Here is a 24,969-nt window from a genome sequence, read left to right on the forward strand (position 1 = left end):
ATTTCAATTATTTTCCATTGCTTTAAAAAAATCTAACAGATGAAGGGGTATATAACAGTCTCAGTGACCTTATCCACCGTCATCCCAAGCAAATCAAAGCTACTAGAATAGGAGAGAATGAGCTGTGAGTTATTGAACCAGATTTTGAGTAGAAACAGAGACCAAAAGATGAACTCCAGAAAAAAAAAAAATCATGTTCTACCTCTTAACTCAGTAGAAATTCCTAGTGATTTTTTGATCAATATGGGTAGAGTTTTGAACTGTAGCAGGTATATGATGTTTTTTGCTAAAAATTATTCAGCTAGTGGAGGGAAGCAAAGGTAAATTCAAAGAGTAAAAGTTCTTAATTTTAGAGAAAGACAGACACAGACTCTGGGGAAAATTCACCGTTACATATATACATATGTAAATGAATGTATTTATATATAAGCACAAACACAGGCACTTAATTAAATATAGATATCTAAAGCTAAGTATCCAAAGACTTGCATTTAATTTAATTCCAGACCCTGGGTGCCTGGGTGGCTCAGTTGGTTAAGCGACTGCCTTCGGCTCAGGTCATGACCCTGGAGTCCTGGGATCAAGTCCCACATCCGGGTCTCTGCTCAGCAGGGAGTCTGCTTCTCCCTCTGACCCTCTTCCCTCTCATGCTCTCTATCTCTCATTCTCTCTCTCTCTCAAATAAATAAATAAAACCTTTAAAAAAATTAAAGTAAAAAATAATTCCAGACCCTGTGAGAGGGACCAACGAATTTTATGATGTAGACTGATCACTGAAACTCAGCTTCAGTTTCTGTGATTATAAAATGAGAATATTAATATATATACTGCCTATCTGACAACATTTGGAATAATTTATGTGAAAGCAATTTCTGTTTTTCAAAAGAGCATATTTGTATAATAGATTGCTGGATTTTCATCTATACAAAAAATAATGAAAATTTTAAATATTTACCTTAGGTGATCCGGAAGGGAGAAGTCAGCTGTTGTTGGACCTGTACACCCTGTAAAGAGAATGAGTATGTCTTTGATGAGTACACCTGCAAGGCGTGTCAGCTGGGGTCGTGGCCCACTGATGACCTGACAGGTATATGTATCACAATGTCAGCTGGGGTACATGCCTCAAAAATCAACTGCAAAAGGACACAGATATGGGTGGAGGGGGTCACTTCTCCAAGTATTTCTCATCTTGGTGGTCCTGTTCATATGACAAATAATTCCCTTAGGGACAGAAGCCTTCCCAATGTCTGGGCTGATCACGAAAATCTTTACATCACAGGGAGAGATTGGTCAATATTCCCACCCTCACCCCCAAAGCAGATCAGAATTCCCAGGTTTTCTACTGGGTTTTTCAGCCCATCCTCAGAATATTCCCAGAAGGTCCTAAGCAGGGCCCCAGTTAACCATCATTTGAGGCAGGGAGAGAGAGAGCTGTTTGCCAGGAAAAGGCTAAAATATGTCATGACATATCCAAGAGCAAAAAAAGTAGCACAGATTTGGGTGGAAGTTGGTCTAAAACTTTGCTACTCTTAGTACTTTTCCTTAGTCTAAACCACGAAGCTCTAACTAATGAGTTTTCGAATAATGTTAGCACAGGGTAAAACTCATCTCTGCTTGGGTTTTTGTTTTTGCTGTTGTTGTTTGTTTTGTTTGTTTGGCTTTTGTGTTGTTTTGGTTTGGGTTCTTTTTTTCTCCCAAACATGTAAAGGAATATGTCATTGTGTTCTCAAGATTATATTTCATAGCTATTTCTAATTTTTACAGTATAAAAACAGAATATAATACCTTTCATCTTTTCTTCCAATTTATTCAGTAAACATTTATTAAATGCATATATTACATGTCTATTTTCCTACCATTGAAATAAAGATATAGAAATAAATATGCAACATCTATCTTAAAGAAGTTAATAAGGGGGTGTCTGGATGGCTCAGTCAGTTAGCGGCTGACTCTTGATTTTGGCTGAGGTTGTAATCTCAGGGTCCTTGGACCAAGCCCCATGTCGTGTTCCACACTCAGTGGGGAGTTCTCTCTCTCCCTCTTCCTCTGCCCCTCCCCCCTAAAATAAATAAATAAATATTTTTAAGAAATTGAAGGGGGGAAATCGGAGGAGGAGACGAACCATGAAAGACTATGGACTCTGAGAAACCAACTGAGGGTTCTAGAGGGGAGGGGGTGGGGGATGGATATTAAAGAGGGCACGTATTGAATGGAGCACTGAGTGTTATACGCAAACAATGAATCATGGAACACTGCACCAAAAACTAATGATGTAATATAGTGATTAACATAACAATAAAAAAATTTAAAAAAAAAAAAACAAATAGTCACAATGTAAAGAGTGAATATTGTTTAAAAACATGATTTTAGAACAGTGGTTTCATCTGGAGAGAGAGAAGGGAGGGAGTCAGATGGGAGTTACAAAAGAGGTTTCAATTTTTTCCATAAGCTGTGTGTGTGTAATTTGAAACAATTATGGCAAAATATCGTGATTTGTTAAGTCTGGATTTTTTATGTTTGTTCTGTAATTCCCTGAATGTTTACAATCTTTAGAACTTAAAATATTTCATACTATTTGAGCTATTCATATATTGAATACTGAAAGATACAATTTAAAAATGAAGATTAAAGTGGGGATTTTAAAAGGAGGATAAGAGAAAAACCACAGTAATGAAATTTTGCAAATCACAATGTGAATCTATGGTTTGGACTATGATGATGTGGTGGGGAAAAAAGATCAACAGAGAGATCTGATTAGGAATTAAAAACAAAAGAAGGTAATTGTTTCCCTGAGAGAAGAGTGCCAATGCAGTCTGGTTTGATCAAGGAAGGAGGGAAAACTAGTGTAAAGCAACAATTGGGGTTCAGTATTCAGAGAATTCCTTAAAATCTTCTGCCAAGACAACTTTTTCATTGCACACCATTCCCCACCAGATAAATGCAAAAACTGTCCTAGAAAGAATCTTTAATTTGTTTCTCTCAAAGAATTTGGGATTGGTTAAAAGTAACAGATCTTTGGCTCCTCTGTCTAAAGCCAAAGCCACGGGAAACCCTTTCAGGTGGATCTGCCAAGTCTGGCAACCTTCAAACAAACTAATTGAAAGGAAAAAGCAAAAACAAAATGACTTTCCAGAAAGTAACTCAATGAGAAGCTTTATGACAGGAATTTATAACGATTTCCTGCTTTTCACTTATAAGGAAATGTATCCTATTTATTTTCAACGCAGAGCTGTAAAATAGAAGGAAGGCAGGGCATATCAACATTTTAATGTCAATAGGAACATTCTTTTGGAAGTTTCTTTGGTTCCCTGAGTTACCTAATTGGTTCGGAGATGGGAACCTTTGTATCTTCATTAAGGGAGAAAAGGAGAAGAGAGTCAAATAAAAGGGAGTTGGTGGGAACCTGGGAGGGATTGGAGGATGAGCTCCAAGGGGACTAACTACTCAAGATTTATAACTCTGGCATTTCAGCTACTCTCTTCTTAAAATAATTACTTCATTTGTGTTCCTCAGTTTGTCCCCTTTCCTTGGGACTTTTTTTTGCCTTTTAATAAATAAGTACATTTTTAAAAATATAGGGAAGATTGATTTTCATTACCAATAATTACAACTATCTTAAGCATTATCCTTTTGAATCCTACAAGGTAGATATTGCTATTTTATAATTGAATTAATTAAGACCAAGAAGATTCTGTGAACTGTTCAAACTAGTGACTAATTGACAAAACTAGTGGAAAATCAAGCCTAAGTACTGTGATTTTACTGTTTTATGCTACATCACCTTCCTTTCTCCACCATCACATTTTGGAGTCCCATATTATCCAGAAATTATAGAAAAGAAAAAAATTCAGCTTTCAAGCTGGTCACGTTAATTATCTCAAAATTGCTGTGATATTTTCATTTCAAATGTGCTTAAAATATGCTGCCTGTTTGTTACAATTTAATTTGGATGAGGAAAGGGGTAAAAAAATCCTTGCCATGTATTAAATATTATTTGCTTCTGATTCTCTAGGAGAGATCTGTTATGAGTTTAGCTGAGAAATTGGTTTATTTTTATCATTATGATTATAATAAATAGTTCCTGTTAATATTAAACACAGAACAGGTTTTCATAAATGGTGACCTCTAATTTCTTGGCTTCTAGGTTAGGTAGTAATTTGAATAGGAACATATGTTATACCAGCTGGTTATTCTATCATTCATTTAACAGAAGTTCTTTTATCAAGTTTCTACAGTGTTGTCAACAGTGCAAAGTACTATTGATAGAGATGTAAATGGAAGGTGCCTAAATTTCCATTTATATAGAATCAAATGTCCTTTTTTAAAAATATTTTATTTATTTATTTGACAGAGAGAGACACAGCAAGAGAGGGAACACAAGCAGGGGGAGTGGGAGAGGGAGAAGGAGGCTTCCCGCTGAGCAGGGAGCCCGATGCAGGGCTCGATCCCAGGACCCCGGGACCATGACCTGAGCCAAAGGCAGAAGCTTAACAACTGAGCCACCCAGGTGCCCCTAGAATCAAACGTCCTTAACAGAAGAGGGTTGACCTGCTTCTCTGTCTCCCACTCCCCCTGCTTGTGTTCCCTTTCTCACTGTCTCTCTCTCTGTCAAAAAATAAAAACTAAAAAAAAAAAGAAGTAATTGCATTAAGAGATAACCTATGACATATGCTATAAAGGAACTATAATGCCGGGTTCACCAGTGCCACATTATAGTAGTCGTGAGCAAATAGTTCGAAGTAGGTGCAAACATAACACTGGGCATGGGACACACAGTGGTCATGGAGACACAGATCCTACCCTCAAGTATCCCAGGGCTGGGCAGACAAATGTACTAATAAAAAGGCCATTTTAATGTAATATATTAAGTATGCCCAGCATATAGGAGAAATTGATTTAATGTCCATCCACTGAAAGAATATAAGAGAGAAGAGGAAATAAGAGAATAAATGAATAAACAAAGGAAAGAAACCAAGGAGGAAGGAAAGGGACACCTGGGTGGCTCAGTCGTTAAACGTCGGCCTTTGGCTCAGGTCATGATCCCAGGGTTCTGGGATCAAAACTGCATCGGGCTCCCTGCTCGGCAGGAAGCCTGCTTCTCTCTCTCCTGCTCCCCTTGCTTGTATTCCAGCTCTCACTATCTCTCTTCCTGTCAAATAAACCAATAAAATCTTAAAAAAAAAAAAGGAGAAAGGAAAGTGTTAGGATTAGAGTAAATAATGATTACTAAAGGAGCATTGAGAAGAGAAAATTAACCAGGTCTTGGCAGTTTGGTGGTACCTTCTGGAAGGAAATGGAATCAACGAATGTGGAATGAGAAGTTAACCAGGTAAAAGGGAGAGGAATTTTCAAACAGAAAGAAAAGACGCTAAGGAATGTTACATGTCATATCTCGGAATGTATGTTTCTGAAAATATTTTTTCCAATATCAAAAGCTATTCAGGGGCAAGTGAAGCACTGTTTCACATTCACCTCTCTAACAAAGCTGATACTATGGGAACTACCCTCTTCTTTCTTTTTTTTAAAGACTTTATTTATTTATTTATTTGAGAGAGAGCACACTCATGAGTCAAAGGCAGACCTTAACCAACTGAGCCACCTAGATGCCTGGGGACTATCCTTTTCTAAAGACCAAACATCATAATGGTGACCAGGTGTAAGCGACTACTTTGTTTAACAATGGAATTCCCAGGTCGCTAAACACTTTCTAGATTTTCCTTAAGTTTGCTACGTAAACACCAGTACAATCTGAGGAAGGTGAATTTATGACAAATGTAGTTTAAAAAATGCAGATGAGAATTTTGGCTGTGTGCATGACATGTCTGCAACAATTCATCTTTATTATCTTCCAATAGCATAGTGGTTTAAATCAAGAGGCTTCAGAGTCAGACATATCCATGTTCAAATCTATACTCTGCCAGTGATTCACTGTGTGACTTTATGTAAATAAATTTCCTTCTCTGAACTTCAACTTCTTACATTAAATGAAGGTAATAGTAGTAACTAGTTCAAAGAATTATTGGAGAGATGAAATAGTGTACAAGGAGTTAGTACCTGTTAACAATTCAATTATATTATCAGTCTAGTGTTAATAAAGTTTAAAAAATATACAGTGATAAGAAATGAATATAGAAATTGATTGATTGAAGATGGATGAATGAGAAAATCTGGAAAAAGTTCCAACCTCTCTCTATTGAGTGTCTTCCACATTTGACAGTAAGATCCTTTAAATCAATGACTATCTAGCCCAGTGCATGGCACAGAATAGGAATTGTTGAACTATTGTGAACATTGTTGAACTATTATGAACATTTCTTTTAAGGTCACTCAGATTATCTTCTTAGGCCTTCTGATTCTAAATGAATGGATTATGCAAGTTAACAATGATCTGGAAACCCCAGAAAAGTAGTCATGAGCCATAACAATACTAAAAGGCATTTTGGGCTTGAACTCATGACCGAGACCAAGACATGAGAGATCAAGAGTCAGATGCTCAACCAACTGAGTCACCCAGGCACCGCCTCCCCCCTTTTATAAACCACTCTGTGTAATCAAGGGTTTTCTGGTTTCATTGAAGGCATCATTATCCACTTCTGCTATTTTTCTCAATCAGAAGAGGAAAAAGATTTTTTTAATCTTCCCCAAAGGGACCTAGCATCTATTGCCTTCAGTACTTTTACATTTATATCCAGCTTTGTGTTTGAAATAAAGCTAAGGATAAAGTTTTGTAGTATCTCAGGGCTAAGTCTTTTCTATCTACATTTGCTTCACTGGTGACCTTACCCAGTCTCATGTTATTGTTCTCAGTTATACATTGAAGAAATTTCTGAATTTAAATATATAGCCCAGACATCTCATCTAATCTCCAAACTTGAATATTCAACTGCCTACCTGACATATTTATTTGAATGTCTCAAATTCTACATTTCCAAAGATGCAAACCAGGTCTTTACCTTCCTGATCTCCAAAGCTGCTATATTTCACCAGATGGCAAATCCATTCTTTCAGTAGCTCAAGCCAATAACTTTAGAATCATCTTCTGATTCCTCTCATATGCTTTAATCAGTCAATCAGGAAATCCCACTGACTCTTCAAAGAGAATTCTACCACTTCTCATTACCTCCACTATAAGATCCCTGGTCCTAGTAATCATCATTAATTACCTTTACTACTGAAACAAGCTCCTAAATAGTCTCCCTGATTCTACTCTTACCCCTACCTACAGCTACTTCTTAACACCCCAGGCAGAGATAACTTTTTGGAAAGTAAGCCAAATCATGTTACTCCATTGTCTAATAAACTACGATGGTTTCCTATCTTATTCAAAGTCCTTACAAATTTATGTTCTGTATAATCTGGTCCTTTGTTATATCTCTAGAGTACTTTCCCTTCACTTCATCTTCCCCTCCCTCTAACACATTTGTCCTTCTTTAGTTCTGTTAAAACACCTAGAAGGCTCTTGTCCTAGGGTCATTGCCCTAGGTGTTCTCTGCTGGAATGCTCCACCCCAGACACATATACTATTATCCTTCCTTCCTCCAAGTCCTTGCTCAAATGTCTACCCTGGGCAACTTGTCTATCAGTTGTCCCTCCTTACCCTCTTCTACCTCCTATTTTCTCCATTTCATATATAACTTTCATTCTATTATGTTGTTTATGTATTAATTTATTTTTACTGATTTTATGCATATTGTCAATATCCCTAAGCCAAAGTAGGTTTTTTTCCTTTTCTTGCCTGTTTTGTTCACCTTGGAATATCAAGTTCCTAGAACAAAGAAGATAATAAATATTTGCTGAAGAAATAAATTACAGAATAGAAGGAAACAAATCTCCATGTAGAGAGTGCCTGTCACCCATTGTAATAGGTGCTAAATAATCCTCTTTATCCTCCAGAAAGATTGGAATCATTATCTCCATTTTACAGAAAACTGAGGTTGTAAGTGTAAAATATCTGTGCTTGTGGTCACACAGTAAGTAACAGAAATAAGGTTCAAGCCTTACTGTAAAACTCTTAGCTTTTTCCTTGATATGATGCCATAGGCAATATGGAAATAAGCATGAATCGCTGGATTTCTCCTGAAGGATCTCTAAAATGCAATGAAAAATTGTGTGCAGTGGTCTTTTTCAAATAGTGAGCTTGATGAAGCTGTTTTAGTTAATGCTGTAAAGAACAATGGTTTTTTAAAGTGAAATTCCAGGGCTCAGGCATCGAAAAATTATAAAATGCCTTCTTACTCTTCCAATTTCTCAATTTTCATTAACTGATAAATTTGTTTATCCCACCAGAGAAGTCAAAAAGATGATATATTTACAAGCATAACACCATTTGTGCCAGGAAAAATGAAATTGCTAAAAGGGCCTCTCTCAGTGGAACTTCTCAAAACAAGTCTCAAAGAGAACATAAGCCAATTTTCATCTCGCCAGAAACCATGGAATGAGAAATGTGTGCTGTATTCTTCACAGTGATAAATTTGTGGTCTGGCTAAAAACAATGTCCTCGTGGTCAAAAACCACTCTGATATAACCAGACTAAAGAAAATAATGTGGTTTCATTGAGTTCAGTTCTTGTTAAATATAGCTTACCCAAAATAAACTATCACATTTCCCCCCAATAACATAAAACGTTATAACACAGTGCCTACCACTACATTATCTAACCCACTTGGAAAATGCTTCATAAACAGTGGTATATTATATGAGTAATATGAAACAGAAAGATGTCTCCTACTTGCCACCTCTTAAAAATCACATTAAGTGAAAAATTCTGAGAGGATATGTGCTGCCTTGTACTTACAAACAATTTAAGACAATATAATACCATTTACTTGGGGTTGTGTATATATAAAAGGCGAGAAAGATGAAATAGGCCTGGCTTTCCCCCAGAAGAACATAGGACAATCTAATAAAACACACAGGCAAATTAGCAGTTGTTGAGTCACTACCATTTTAGGCATACACTTTTCTTTTTCCTCCTTTTCTCACTTCATAATTATCACGCCACTCTTCAAGTCTCATGTTATTTTATGTGGTCCTCGGTCTAATCCTTGAGATGTAGGCAGGAAAGTATTATTTTCCTTCCTAAAGCTTTTATTGACTTCCCATTTGAACCTTCAGCAGTAATTGCCAGAAATATAATGCTTTTATGACATTCTATCATGAAGCTGTAGAGATAGGCCTCTGTACATCTGACTTCTGCCTTTCACCCTTTTCTTCACATTTCTTCTGTTTTCCACATCTGTTCTTCTCCTACTGTGGTTCCCTCCAGATGCTCTCCACATCCAATCTTACCTCAGTTCTCTTCATTAAAAATGCATGAAGTAATGGTGCCTACCTAGTAGAATGTGGGGTTTTGAAGAAGATATAAGTGCCTAGAAGAGTAAAGACCCTGAGTGTTTGACCAAGCCACCATTTTAAAGGAATAAATGATTGTCTTTGTATCATCATGGTGTGGGCCAAGTGCCTTGAATGGAATGGGTGCTTGCTAATGTGCGCTCAACTGAGAAGTAAGTGGCATGCTCTAGTTGAGCTAGGTGAACATTTTTATTCTCTTTAATGGTAAGACGAGACATTAATTTTGGTCCTTATGCATTTATATATGGGTGGGGTCTCTTCTTACATTTTCTTCTTATAGTAAACATGAGCATTTTAGTTAATAACATATATACCAGTGGCTCAATTAAGAAATACTTAAATATTATGACACTTAAAATTCAGGAATTAGTCAGTTTGGGAACAGAAACAAGAGGTAAAATCTATGACAGAATATACATGAGATTTTGCAATCAGCCTTAGTTAAGGTAATGTAAACCCAGGCCTTAGAACACTCTTCTTATGTCTCCAAGGTCAAAAAAAATAATGAAGACCATGTGACAGGGTCTGTGGGAACACAGAAGGAATACTGTGGGGCCTGTAAAAGCTCTGAGTCATAAAATTAGAAAGCCTCTGAACATTTCGATGGAAGACCAGCCACACAGGAGGAAAATGCCTTTTAGTATGTAGACTATTTGAAAAAATATTATAAGAGTCTGACTAAAACCAGAGAAAGGGGTCTGGCAAGCCATAATTTCAATAGAAAGAGATATAAATTAATTGTAAAACACTCATTAGAGCTGAAAATATCTATGTAAAACTTTATTTGAGAGTCTGTCAGTTTTAAAGGGATGACTGTAGTGTTTTATTCTAGTAAAACACAAAAATAGTTTTAAGCCTTTTATAGACTCAGTCCCGAGAAATTGCTTCACTCATGCTTTACAGGTAATCAGTCTTTAATTTCTCTTATGTGAATTCTTATTCAAGGGTTTTCTCAAGATCAAATGTCTTGTTATAGGGAAGAGAAAGGGATGGAATTCTGCATTATTTCTGTTTCATGTGCAGGAAAATTGAGACACAAATAGAGTAAAAGCCTCATATTCACAGGAAATAGTTGCATGCAAGGTGAAAATGAAGTGCTTGTCTCCTGATTCTTCAGTAGTCCCTCCTCTTCTTTAATGTAATCAAGCATTCATTCAACTGTTTTCCTCCCTGTTGTGTGTCAAGCACAGTACAAAAGCAAAGGCACGGCCCTGCTCTCAAATTGTTCACAGTCCACTGGGTAAGACAGACACTGCAAACTCACCGTGAGCATGAAGGTTGTGCTGTTGTGTGCAAAACAGTGTGGTGTGAGCGTGGTGATAGGCCCAGGCCCAGAGGCTGACCACCTGGGAGGGACCTGTGCTTTGGGCTCAGGAGATCAGAAAAGCCATAGCCATGCTCAGAGGATCTGGCAAATGAAAGAGGAAGGGGGAGTTGGCTAGTGAAAAGGGAGAGGGGAAAGGTAAAAATGGCTCAAAAGTATTCCAGTCAGCACATTTTACTACTGAAATTCCTATGCTGTGTTTTTCCTCCCTTCTTCATCTGCAGTATGCCTGGAAGCCATATTTTTCAAAGCTGTTCCCTACAAATGTGCATCTGTGATAATCCTTCCCCTTACTACCCTGCAGTTCCATTAAACCATCCTTTATGCTTTAATTATGAAATAAATCTTTGCATACAATTTCAAACTCCCCTATAAAACATAACCAATAAAAAAAGAACAAAAAATGAAAACTAAATAAAAGCTACAGCCCTGAGTTGTCACCTCTCTGAAGGGATTTTATTAAGGGAATCTAAAACACAAATATTTAATTAACCATGAAGGGCATGATATAGGCTGGGTCCAATGATAAGTGGATGGCTGTGAGTCCCCTGTGTGGCAATCTTAGAAATGTCGCACAATTAATCCTTGTTCTAGTCACTTGTGGGGATCCAGTGCCCATTCAAGAAAATGTCTACACTAAAAAACTTTAGGAACACAAAAGCAACAATTGGTGTCTCTGGCCCAGCAACTCAGGACATATGTGCCAGGTTGAGGACATTGCTGATGAGTGTCAACCAATGAGATTTTCTCAGGAAGGGGGCATGGCCTTCTGTTAGGATAACAAATATCAAATATGTATGCTACCACTGGCCCCTCCTAGCCCATGGGCAGACACTGTTAATCATTCATGATTCGCTTTCCTTCTAAGTAGACTCAAGACCCCTTTCAAAGTGGCACTTGATCCGTTTGCCTCTCCTGATACAGCATCAATCAGTCAATCAGTCAAAAATCCCACAGGATTTTAATCTCAGCCCCAATAAGTTAGCATATCAAACTTTATACTGCTCCTCTGTAAAACAGAATTAATGATACTTATCTTACTTGTTGATTATGAAGATTACTAAAATACCTAGGATAATACCTGACATATAGTAGGCACTCAATAAATGTTAGTTTCCTCCTTTTTGTAATGCTTCAATAAGCAGGAATGAGGTAGCTTCCTATTGAGGCAGTTTCAGATAAAACTTATCCAACATTTTGGATACAGACTAAATCAGGGAGTAATCATGGTATGTTTTGTTTTATGATAATGTAATAGTAAAAATCAATTAAGTCTGGAATAAGCTTTTGCCAATGAGGACTTTTTTTTCCTGTTCTAAAGTAAAACATGTTGCAATTAGCAGCCTTTTTGAGAAGAGTGAATCTGAACTTCCTAGTTAGATGGCACTTGTTAAAGAATGACTTCTGTCTACTGCCCTTCTTTTTCCTCTACCCATGCTTCCCAGATCCATGAATTACTCAGAGTGAGATTAATCAGTCAATCATAAAACATTTTTGCCATCATTGCCAAGTTAGTACCAGGAATATTTCTAATGTGAAACAGGTCACCTCTAGGCAGAAGTAAGCTTTTGAGGTACTTACTTAGTTTTGCTCTCTCTGGTTACCAGAATCTTTACTCTAAAATTCAGGTGTAATGTACTGAATTCAGACTTCTATCTATAATGGTAACTAAGAATTCTGTAACTTGGAATTTCTTAAAGTCAACAAAATGTTTGCTGAGAATGACTTGATCCATACCCCAGGATGAAAATTATAAACTTTGACTGTATGGTATATATACTAATTTGTTAATTGCTATGTTAATATGAGTAAGGCACTGTGCTCAGTACTAGGGATCCATTTATGAGCAAAAGAGACAAATTCCCTAACATCAGAGTGTTATATAGTCAAGGAAGGAGGATAGACCTTAACAATATACTCACCCTCTCTTTCTCTCTCTCATACACACAAAATAGGTGATGTTATAGTAAATGCTACAAAGAAAAATATGGTACCTAAATATCACACACACACACACACACACGAGAGAGAGAGAGAGAGAGAGAGACACCACTTCCAATTCTTCTGAACCACGGAAGTGATAAAGAAAAAAGAAACTTTAGCTCAGGCTATGTGAAGAGATTATTTTCAGGGATATGGACAATTCAGAAAGAATTCTGAGTTTGCATTCCTCTGATAGCTCAACATCCTAGAAATTAAAATCTAGACAAGTAAAGACAGGAGTAAAGACAGACAAATGGTCTATGGATAGAACAGACTGAAAGCCAGCATGATGTTTGTCACTAGTCAACACCTTGTACTCTGAGCAGATCTATTGCTCAGGTATCAAAGTATAGTCCCACAATGGCCCCATATTGGTTTTCGGTTTTGTACACCTGAAATGGCCTGATCAGCAGCTGGGAACACATACATCTGATTCTCAGAGATTCGCAGCAACCTTCCCTTCCTCCCAAAATACGGAATTTGTTAAGGATTTCCTGCCTAGCTGACTTATAGAATATCAGGTATCCATCCTAGGGTCTTTGACTCGTCATTCCTTCTGCCTAAAAAGACATCTGGAACAGGACTTGAAAAATGCAATAGTCTAGGAACTATTAACCACAGGAATATTAATCCTGTAAGACTAATACCCAAACGATAAGCATGAGTACCAGTTATTACTGAGCAGTCATATTGTTTTTAGGTGTCCAGGAAATCAGTGGACCATCCATTCTCCTGTTAGAGGTATGGAAAACACATTGGTGGAATCACAGGATGAGTGTGGATAATATAGTTTTGGCAGTTCACTTTCCCTTAAAAAAAAAATCTCTTTTATTTTCAATATTTATCACTTCAAGCTATGAAAGCATAGATTATACTAGAGAACAGTAGAATAAGGATCAAGCATGAAAGAGGAGGAAAATGAGAAATGGGTAGCTATTTAAATAGATGTTATCAGAAAATAGGTCTTGGTTTTTTAGTCTACTGATCATCTGCATTTCTAGAAAGAGCTGCAATGTTGTGTACCTTCTGTGAAACTCTAATATGCTTGCTAGGAGGGAACTTCATTGACATTATCAAGATTCTTTAATCTAAAACATAACATATGCTCAATTGATTAAATTTATTCTAAATCTATAAAATATATATACTCTATTCTTATTTAACTTCTATATACCCTTCCAGTATGTAGTAACTGACCAGTACACTAAGAGTACTTCCAGTAACCTACCGTACTTCCAGTAACTTACCATTATACTAAGAAGGAGACAGGGATTAAAAAACAAACAAACATTAAGGGAGAAAATGCCCAGTAATTCACGGAAGGAAATAAAGAAGGATTTGGGGGGAATAACAGGGCATTCAGATGTTTGTAAACCAAGGCACAGAGCAGAGGTAGTAGTCAATGAGAATTTAAATTTATATCATAATAAGATTAACATTATTCCAAGATTTGGAAGAATATGTTCTGTGATAGGAATACAACAATGGAAGGAAACCACCTTGTTCAAAAGAAATCTAATAGCAGTAAGGGGGGAAAGAAATCAGAGAAAGGTATACCACCAGAAGAGATATCTGCAAACCTGAAGCTCACAACTTTTTGCCAGCCCTCTGGGCAAGGGCTTAAAAAAGAAAAGAAAAGAAAAGAAAAGTTGTAATGATATTGTTGGAGAAGGATATGGTGGGCCATCTACTTGACCACTTCCCTTTGGCTGCTGATACACTTCTTTCCTTCTAGCTGGTCTACCTTGTCTTCCCTGACATACACTCTTCCTCTGCCATTCCTTAATATTGGTGTTAAGCCAGACTTCTAAGCTCTGCTCTCTATCTGTGAATTTCCTCATTAATTATATTTATTTATATGTCTCTTATTTCCTCCTGATTCCTAAAGCTATAACTGCCACCCTGATATCTCTTCTAAACCTCTGCTTCCACCTACTCAGTAACTCATAGACATTTCAAATACAACATGTCCAAATTGGAACTAGATATCATCCCCATAAAATGTGACCTTTTTCTTCCTACAGCCCTCATCTTAGTTATTTTATTAGCATTGCTATCAACTTGGTTAGAAGTCCCTCTCCTAATGCTTCTGTCTACCTCATAATTTCTTTCAATTCCAGCTCTAAAATGTCTTTCCCAGATCAATGTTTTCTTCAGTACAATGACTTAGTTTTGCTCCACCATCCCAGGACTATCCTCTTGTGATAGCCTTCTGACCAATTTATTCACCTCCAGTCTCCACTTGCCATCCTGACCTCCTGCCTTTCTGATCTATCTTCCCCCACCACTAATCTTGGCCTTGAGACAATATAGTTCAAAGTCTTAGCTACAGTGTGGATGATCACACCTTGGAAGTATCAAAGAAGACATTCACATACTGGATAAGAAGTGAGTCTGATAGTCCAACATTGGGCTGCCAACCAAGGATCAGTTGTATAGTCATTAAGCTTACTTATTCAAAATAAGATTCCTTTGTCCTGATTCAAAATGCACTGATTCAAAATCTCCTGAGTTAGACCCTTGGATTGTATTTTTGTAGATGCCACAAGTGATTGCAATGCACATCTGTTTTTGGAAACTCTAAGAACTTAATCAATTATAAGATTCAGTGATTATAGCAGTCTAATCAGAATCCAGTTTGTTATTCCAAGAGAATAGTTACAAAAGTATTTTCTGCAATGGCAGCATCATTAAACTAAACATAAAGCCTTTTGAGTGGTTCACATTAAATGAAAAAACATACATTTGAACGTATAAGTTCTGGCAAATTTGTGACAATAATCACATCACATTAGAGGCATGCCTCATGCACATTTCTTCCAACAAATATATGTAATGGCGTTTTCTTTAGTTTCACACATGATGTTAATGGGTTACGTAGGAAGAGTTCAAGAATATATTTGATGTAAAAATAGTGGTGAGTGCGGTCATATGCAAAACATTTAGGATTAGGGTGCTAATTACATCTGGATAAAAGCAATTAAGATTTAGCAAAACAGCAGAGAAAAAGGAGTAAAACGAAAGACTTTAAAGTAAACATTTATACATTTTTTTCAGCTGATTCTTTTTAGCTAATGAAAGGATTCCCACTTCATGTACCACATAACCTGTTTCCTATGTCAGTAAGTTACTGTGGGTATTAGCAGCTCATGACTTACGAGGGGAAACAGTCCCCATTAGAATTAACTACAGTAGATAATAAATTTCATTGTCACATCACTGTTCTAAATAAAAGTTATGGAAGAATAGAGATAGGAATGATTGATTAATCCCTATTTTTCTATTGTAAAATAGTCTCTACAAGGAGCAAATTTATAAATATGAAGCTAAACCCCCTGGTATACTAAAATTTCAGAGTCTGAATTCCAACATATAAGCCTCATATGTGAACACTGTTGCCTAAAAATAAGGATACAGCTATCTTCATTAGCAGTGAGATATGTGTTTATTTATAATTAATAACATTATATAAAATAACAGTCTCATATTTAATCTGGGCGATCCATATTTTTTTAAGTTAAAAGCACCTTGTTCCAATATTAAATACACAAGGGTTTTGTTTATTTATTTTTGTTTTGTTTTAGGGAGAGAGAGAGAGCAAGCAGGGGAAAGGGGCAGAGAGAGAGGGGGAGAGAGAAAATCTTAAGCAGGCTCCATGCCTAGCTTGGAGCCCAATGCAGAGCTCAATCTCATGACCTTGAGATCATGACCTGAGCCGAAATCAAGAGTCAGATACTTAACCAACTTGGCCACCCAGGGGCCTCTAAACACACAGATTTTTAAAAATAAGACTGCATTTTCCCATAGAAACAACTCTGTAAAGTGTGCTGAAGATCCTAGGCTAACTCACAAATCCCATTAAACCCATAATGAATTTAACAATAAACTAATGGTACTATTTGAAGTCTGAGATCTTGAACAGAGACTGGCAGGCAGAAATAAGGGACAGAGAATATTTCCTTTCCTTTTTACAAAAGCTGCCCTTAGACATATTTTGAAAGAACCACATGCTTCTATGCTATCATTACTTATTGTTGTCTCCCTTACCTCCAAGTAACTTTGGTATTCAAAGCCTCTTAACTCCAACACCCTTGATTGTGGAATATGGGAATTTAATAGGAAAATCTTATACCTGTATCAGGATTTGGTTTGGCTACATATAACGGGGTGGGTAAAGTAGCTTAAACAAGGCAAATATGATGTCCATCGTCTAGAGCTAGTCAGTGATTCCATGGTTAACAGGGATTCTCTTCCAAAACTCAGAACACATTTTCTGTCCTTAAAATTACCTTATATTCCAAGATAACTGCTGGAGCTCTAGCCACCATCTTTATATTACAGGCAGGAGAAGGAGAAAGCCACAAAGGGCAAAAAGTGTATTCTCCACTATGAGTCATTTTTCTATAAGGAGTTCCCTGCTTACATCTTTCTGGCTAAAACCTAGTCACATAGCACCTCTGACTGCAAAGGTTGCTGGAAAATGTAGGGTAGCTGCACCCTTTACCAGCCCCAAATGAAATTAGAGATCTGTTGCTGATATAAAGGGGAGAATGGATATTTGCAAGCAATTAGTTATCTCTGCCTTGTTCCTCAAATATCCAATGCTCCAGATTGTTTAACTCCTTTCCTGCTCACTCAATACAGTTTCTTTATTTCTATGTTTCTGTTAAATATAACAAATGCTACTTTACACACACACATACACACACACACACACACACACACACACACACACATACACGACCCTTCTAGAGTAGTGGTTCTCAAATTTGGCTGCATGTTTAGAATCACTTGGAGTGTCTGTTAAAAATCCTGATGTCCAGACCAGTTAAATCAGAAACTCTGACAGTGAGACCCAGGCCACAGTATTTTTTTAAATGTCTCTGGGTAATTCCAGTGTGCAGCCAAGTCTGAGAATCACTATCATAAAGAAATGTGAAAAGAAGGTACATAACCCAAATGATGCCAAGTTTTGTCATTTTCTTCTGATGTGTAATGAAGTGATATAAAAACCTGCAAGCCATGAGTCAAGAATAATTTTTGGAGTGTTGGCCACTTCCCACACAGACCAATTGTTTGCCTTTGGGGTCACTTTTCCTCTGCTGCCCCTCCCTTTTTTATAAAGTGTCTTCTCTTCTGTAACATTGGAACCATACAATTCTCTGAAAATCCTAACTTTTCTATACAGTGGATTCAAGGACAGCATAGATGGATCCAATGTTGGTCATCCTGATGTCTTCACCTCTCAAGGAGCCCCACACCCACTTAAACTCTTTATATTGCTTCAAATAATATTCAAATCTGTCCACACCTTTATCTCATCCCAGATCCACACAGCAACCAAAAGAATGTTTAAAATAGGTCTGACCATGTCTTTCCTCTCCTGTATATAGATCCCTCCAATGATTTCCTATTGGTCTAGGCCTCTCTGTCCTGCAAGATCCCTTCCTGCCTACCTCCCAGGCTTATCTAGGCCACTCATCCCACCTGTACGGTGGCCTCCTTTCATGCCTCCAGTGCCCCCTAGCTCTTTCCTTACAATTAATCTCCATGTGCCGAACCTAATGGATGCCCAAACTCATCAAACCAACACTTCCATTTGCTCAATCCTGTTGAAGGAGGCTTTGATTGCTCCCACAGACTACATTAGGAACCATGCTGTCCTTCTTAATGGCCCTTATCACAGCTGTAAGTAATTATTTAGAAGCACACCCTCCCCAGTTATTTCTTAGGAGAGCAGGGAGCAAGGTCTTCACCATTTTGTTTTCAGAACCTAGAACAGCTCCTATCGCAGGGTATGTGATATTATAAAAATATATATATTATGAATGAATATATGAAGAACAGAGTAGCATAAGATACCGAGATTAGAAAGGTAGACTGGAGTCAAAGTGAAAGGGTCATAAGCAGCTCCTTGTAACTTAGGCAGTTTACTTAGGTGGACCCAAGTAAATGTTCCTTCCCTTTTTTTCTGATATGTGTTTGTGTCTCTGCAGGTTGTGACTTGATCCCAGTACAGTATCTCCGCTGGGGTGACCCTGAGCCCATTGCAGCTGTGGTGTTTGCCTGCCTCGGCCTGCTGGCCACCCTGTTTGTCACTGCAGTCTTCATCATTTATCGTGATACACCAGTAGTCAAGTCCTCCAGCAGGGAACTCTGCTATATCATTCTTGCTGGCATCTGCCTGGGTTACTTATGTACCTTCTGCCTCATTGCAAAGCCCAAACAGATTTATTGCTACCTTCAGAGAATTGGTATTGGTCTTTCCCCAGCCATGAGCTACTCAGCCCTTGTGACCAAGACCAATCGTATTGCAAGGATCCTGGCCGGCAGCAAGAAGAAGATCTGTACCAAAAAGCCCAGATTCATGAGTGCCTGTGCCCAGCTGGTGATTGCTTTCATTCTTATATGCATTCAGTTGGGCATCATCATTGCCCTCTTTATAATGGAGCCTCCTGATATAATGCACGACTACCCAAGCATTCGAGAAGTCTACCTGATCTGTAATACCACCAACCTAGGTGTTGTCACTCCTCTTGGATACAATGGCTTGCTGATTTTGAGCTGTACCTTCTATGCTTTCAAGACCAGAAATGTTCCAGCTAACTTCAACGAAGCCAAGTATATCGCCTTCACAATGTACACCACCTGCATTATATGGCTGGCCTTTGTGCCAATCTACTTTGGCAGCAACTACAAAATCATCACCATGTGTTTCTCAGTCAGTCTCAGTGCCACAGTGGCACTGGGCTGCATGTTTGTGCCGAAGGTGTACATCATCCTGGCCAAACCAGAGAGAAATGTGCGCAGCGCCTTCACCACATCTACCGTGGTGCGCATGCATGTGGGGGATGGCAAGTCATCCTCAGCAGCGAGCAGATCCAGCAGCCTGGTCAACCTGTGGAAGAGGAGGGGCTCCTCTGGGGAAACCCTAAGGTAAAAGTTTTGGGGGAGATTGTGGGGCACTGGCCCCTATAGCTGAAGCAATGGTGTTTGCTTCCTGGGTCTTTTAAATGGGAAATATATGAGTGAATTAAACTCTGGGAGGCAGGGTGTGGGGAAAGGGGCCTTGGGTATTCTCATTGAATGGGTTTTGTGGGGTTAATTGGATGTGGCCCCAGTTACCTATGCCAAAGCCAGAGACAGAGAAGTTGGGATTAAAAAAAAAAAAAGCAGAGTTTCAGCAGAAAGGAAATGAGGTCCAAAAGGGCAGGGAGAGCACAATTAAGTCATTAAGCCAAGGCAAGGACCTCCAGGTCCTGAGGAGACAGAAATACGTTGTGGACCAAATTCTAATTCACCAGAACAGAGTAGAGAAGACACAGAAGATTAAGCTGAGCACAGAGTGCCACAAGCCTTATGTATCTGGCTGTGCTGTGTGCCTGAACTTTTCCAAGCTCAGAAGAGCCCTTTGACTGCCCATCCCATAGAGATATGCAAATGTAGACTCCATGTTTTAGTTCCTAGTGGGCAACCTGAACTCTTTGGGAAATGTCTAAGTATCCGAATGAGGCAAAAGTGACCTTGCATATAATCTTCCACAACCACTAGCCAGTTTCCTGTTTTCTCTGTTGCCCACAGTCCCATCCTCCCTTCAAGTTTAGTATCTCAGGTGGTACTTATGGGTCAAGTCCCATCTGAAAAGAATCTGGAGCCATCAGCCAATGATTCCCCCACCATGAGGGACTTTTATGTGGTAAATACTTCCTAAGGCATTTCAGAAGGCGATGAGATATTTTTTTTTTTTTTTTTTAGCCAATTGAGATCTGTATCTTTAATAAACATCTAGAGAATACTGGTAGCATAGATTGCTATATTCCATGCTATCCCAGAGACCTATGGTTCCTTTAAAATCTGTTTAAATATGACAAGCTTTAAGAACTTGAAGTGTAACCTATCATCCCAAATAGCTGCTCAGACTTATGCTAGTAGCAAGTCTGGCTAGTAACCACTTTCTCCTTCCCTGCTTCTCGGGGGAAGAGAAGACTGTGGCCTCTGTGAGGGGCAGATGTAAAATTAGTGCAACTAATAACTTCCCAACATGGGGGCAATGAGATCATCTTATCGGTGGCTTGGGAACAAATTTGGAGGTATTAAAAAGGCTACATAGATTGTTCCTGGGAATAAGGACTCCCTCAATTTAAAAAGTACCTATCAGCTGGGCACCGGGGGGCGGAGCAAGATGGCGGAGGAGTAGGAGACCTAGATTTTGTCTGGTCTCAGGAATTCAGCTGAATAGGGATCAAACCATTCTGAACACCTACGAACTCAACAGGAGATCGAACAGGAGAGTAGCAACAACTCTCTGAACAGAGAAGCGACCACTTACTGGAAGGTAGGACGTGCGGAGAAGTGAATCCGAGGCGATATTCGGGAGGATAAACGGCGGGGGAGGGGCCTCCGCCGGCCGCTTCTGGCAAGTGCTAGAGCCGCGGAGCACAAAATCGGACCTTTTAAAAGTTGGCTCGGCGGAGGGACGTCGCTGCAGTGGCTAAGCGGGGGGTGGAATCCTCCCGGGACAGTGTGGTCTCAGGACCCTTGGGGTCACAGAGAGACCGGGGGTGCCTGAGTGCGGCAGAGCTCCCAGGTGTCGGGGCGGGGAAGCCGGCTGCAGATACGGAGCAGAGTCGCGGGCTCTCAGCTCGGGGTTGCCATAAACTGTGATCTGCGGCCCAGTCGGGGCACGGCTCCCCCAGCAAGGACCCAACAAGCAGCAGATCTGGGGAGACTCCCCTTCCTTCCCGGGGAGGAGCGGTGCGGGAACGCACTGCAGGGATCTGCTGGATTTGGAGACTCCGAGCGGGGTCGGGTGCCAGAGATAGCAACGCTCGATCACAGGCCGGGTGAGCATGGAGAGCGGCCGGAGACCGGGGACACGGGAGTGACTGCTTTTCTCTGGGGGCGCACTGAGGAGTGGGGCCCTGAGTTCTCGGCTCCTCCGGGCGGAGACTGGGAGGCCGCCATTTTCGCCCTGGTCCTCCAAAGCTGTGCCGAGAGCTTGCAGGGAACAAAAGCTCCTGAGAGCAAACTGGAGCAGCTTCCTTAGCCCGGACCGACAAGGGCGGGGCAATTCCGCCTCCGGCAAAGACATTTGGAAACCACAGCAACAGGCCCCTCCCCCAGAAGATCAACACAAACAGCCAGCAAGCCAAGACCAAGTTGATCGATCAAGGAGAATAGGAGAACTCCAGCGCTAGGGGAATACTGCACATAGATTCATGGCTTCTTTTTTTTTTTTTTTTTTTTTTTTTACCATGATTCATTATTTCATAAAAGTTAATTTTTGTTGACTTTTTTTTATTTTTCTTTTTCCCTTTTTCAACCAACATCTTATAAATCCCTTTTTTTAAAAAAAAAAAAAAATTTTTTTTTTTCATTTTTAGAGTCATATTTTATCCCTTCATAGTAGTTATCCTGATTTTTGGCATATATATATATAAGTTGTTCTCTCTTTAAAATTTTGAGGTACAGTACCTTCTAACAGATCAAAATATACCCTAAATCACTAGTGTATGGCTTTGTTCTAGTCTCCTGCCTGATCACATTCTCTCCCTTTTTCCTTTTTTTTTTTTTTTTTCTTAAATCTTCTTTCTTTTTTCAAACAACTTATCTTACCAAGTCCTTTTATAAAATCTTTTATAATTTTCATCTTTACAGTCATCTTCCATCCCTTCATTGTATCAACCCTTATTTTGTACATATATGTCTTTCTTCCTTTAAAATTTTACGAGGCACTTTTTTCTAACAGACCAAAATACGCCCCAAATCTAGTGTGTGGCACTGATCTATGCACTAGCCTGATCATATTTGATCATATTCTGCTTTTTTTGTATTGTTTTGTTTTGTTTTTATTTTTTTCTTTTTTTTTTTTTCTCTTTCTTTTTTCTTTCTTTCCCTTTCTTTTCCCCTGGTTTCAGGTCTTTTCTGATTTGTATACAGTATGTTTGCTGGGGACGTTGTAAACCTGTTAGCATTTTGTTCTCTCATTCATCTATTCTCCTCTGGACAAAATGACAAGACGAAACAAATCACCTCAGCAAAAAGAACAAGAGGTAGTACCGTCAGCCAGGGACCTACTCAATACGGACATTAGTACGATGTCGGACCTAGAGTTCAGAATCATGACTTTAAAGATACTAGCTGGGCTTGAAAAAAGCGTGGAAGTTATTAGAGAAACCCTTTCTGGAGAAATAAAAGAACTAAAATCTAACCAAATCGAAATCAAAAAGGCTATTGATGAGGTGCAATCAAAAATGGGGGCACTAAATGCTAGGATAAATGAGGCAGAAGAGAGAATCAGCGATATAGAAGACCAAATGATAGAAAATAAAGAGGCTGAGAAAAAGAGAGAGAAACAACTACAGGATCACGAGGGCAGAATTCGAGAGATAAGTGATGCGATAAGACGAAACAACATTAGAATAATTGGGATCCCAGAAGAAGAAGAGAGAGAGAGAGAGGGGCAGAAGGTATATTGGAGCAAATTATAGCAGAGAACTTCCCTAATGTGAGGAAGGAAACAGGCATTAAAATCCAGGAGGCACAGAGAACCCCTCTCAAAATCAATAATAATAGGTCAACACCCCGACATCTAATAGTAAAACTTACGAGTCTCAGAGACAAAGAGAAAATCCTGAAAGCAGCTCGGGAGAAGAGATATGTAACCTACAATGGTAGAAACATTAGATTGGCAACAGACCTATCCACAGAGACCTGGCAGGCCAGAAAGGACTGGCAAGATATCTTCAGAGCACTAAACGAGAAAAATATGCAGCCGAGAATACTATATCCAGCTAGGCTATCACTGAAAATAGAAGGAGAGATAAAAAGCTTCCAGAACAAACAAAAACTAAAGGAATTTGCAAACACGAAACCAGCCCTCCAAGAAATATTGAGAGGGGTCCTCTAAGCAAAGAGAGAACCTAAAAGCAGCAAAGAGCAGAAACGAACACAGACAACAGACAGTTAACAGTCACCTTACAGGTAATACAATGAAACTAAATTCATACCTTTCAATAGTTACCCTGAATGTAAATGGGCTCAATGCCCCAATCAAAAGACACAGGCTATCAGATTGGATTAAAAAACAAGACCCATCCATATGCTGTCTGCAAGAGACTCATTTTAGACCCAAAGACACCCCCAGATTGAAAGTGAGGGGGTGGAAAACCATTTACCATGCTAATGGACACCAAAAGAAAGCTGGGGTGGCAATCCTTATATCAGACAAACTAGATTTTAAAACAAAGACTGTAATAAGAGATGAGGAAGGACACTATATCCTACTTAAAGGGTCTATCCAACAAGAAGATCTAACAATTGTAAATATCTATGCCCCGAACATGGGAGCAGCCAATTATATAAGGCAATTAATAACAAGAGCAAAGAAACACATTGACAACAATACAATAATAGTGGGGGACTTTAACACCCCCCTGACTGAAATGGACAGATCATCTAAGCAAAAGATCAACAAGGAAATAAAGACTTTAAATGACACACTGGACCAAATGGACTTCACAGACATATTCAGAACATTCCATCCCAAAGCAACGGAATACACATTCTTCTCTAGTGCCCATGGAACATTCTCCAGAATCGATCACATCCTAGGTCACAAATCAGGTCTCAATCGGTACCAAAAGATTGGGATCATTCCCTGCATATTTTCAGACCACAAGGCTTTGAAACTAGCACTCAACCACAAGAGGAAAGTCGGAAAGAACTCAAATACATGGAGGCTAAAGAGCATCCTACTAAAGAATGAATGGGTCAACCAAGAAATCAAAGAAGAATTAAAAAAATTCCTGGAAACCAATGAAAATGAAAACACAACTGTTCAAAATCTTTGGGATACAGCAAAGGCAGTCCTGAGAGGAAAGTATATAGCAATACAAGCCTTTCTCAAGAAACAAGAGAGGTCTCAAATACACAACCTAACCCTACACCTAAAGGAGCTGGAGAAAGAACAGCAAAGAAAGCCTAAACCCAGCAGGAGAAGAGAAATCATAAAGATCAGAGCAGAAATCAATGAACTAGAAACCAAAAGAACAGTAGAAAAGATCAACGAAACTAGGAGCTGGTTCTTTGAAAGAATTAACAAGATTGATAAACCCCTGGCCAGACTGATCAAAAAGAAAAGAGAAATGACCCAAATCAACAAAATCATGAATGAAAGAGGAGAGATCACAAGCAACACCAAAGAAATACAAACAATTATAAGAACATATTATGAGCAACTCTATGCCAGCAAATTAGATAACCTGGAAGAAATGGGTGCATTCCTAGAGATGTATCAACTACCAAAATTG

At 38.9% G+C, this 24,969-nt stretch overlaps 1 protein-coding gene across 4 annotated transcripts in view; it reads left to right on the plus strand.

The window, feature by feature from the left end:
* GRM5 (glutamate metabotropic receptor 5) overlaps positions 1–24,969 on the plus strand; it is a 613,582-nt gene that overhangs the window by 530,587 nt on the left and 58,026 nt on the right. For all 4 annotated transcript variants that reach the window (XM_027581095.2, XM_027581096.2, XM_027581094.2 and 1 more), the window contains exons 7-8: positions 961–1,087; positions 18,655–19,594. In XM_027581095.2, the coding sequence (XP_027436896.1) occupies positions 961–1,087; positions 18,655–19,594 (1,067 nt within the window). The remainder of the gene's footprint in view (positions 1–960; positions 1,088–18,654; positions 19,595–24,969) is intronic.

The sequence above is a fragment of the Zalophus californianus genome, chromosome 11 (genome assembly GCF_009762305.2).
Source record: "Zalophus californianus isolate mZalCal1 chromosome 11, mZalCal1.pri.v2, whole genome shotgun sequence".
NCBI lineage: Eukaryota > Metazoa > Chordata > Mammalia > Carnivora > Otariidae > Zalophus > Zalophus californianus.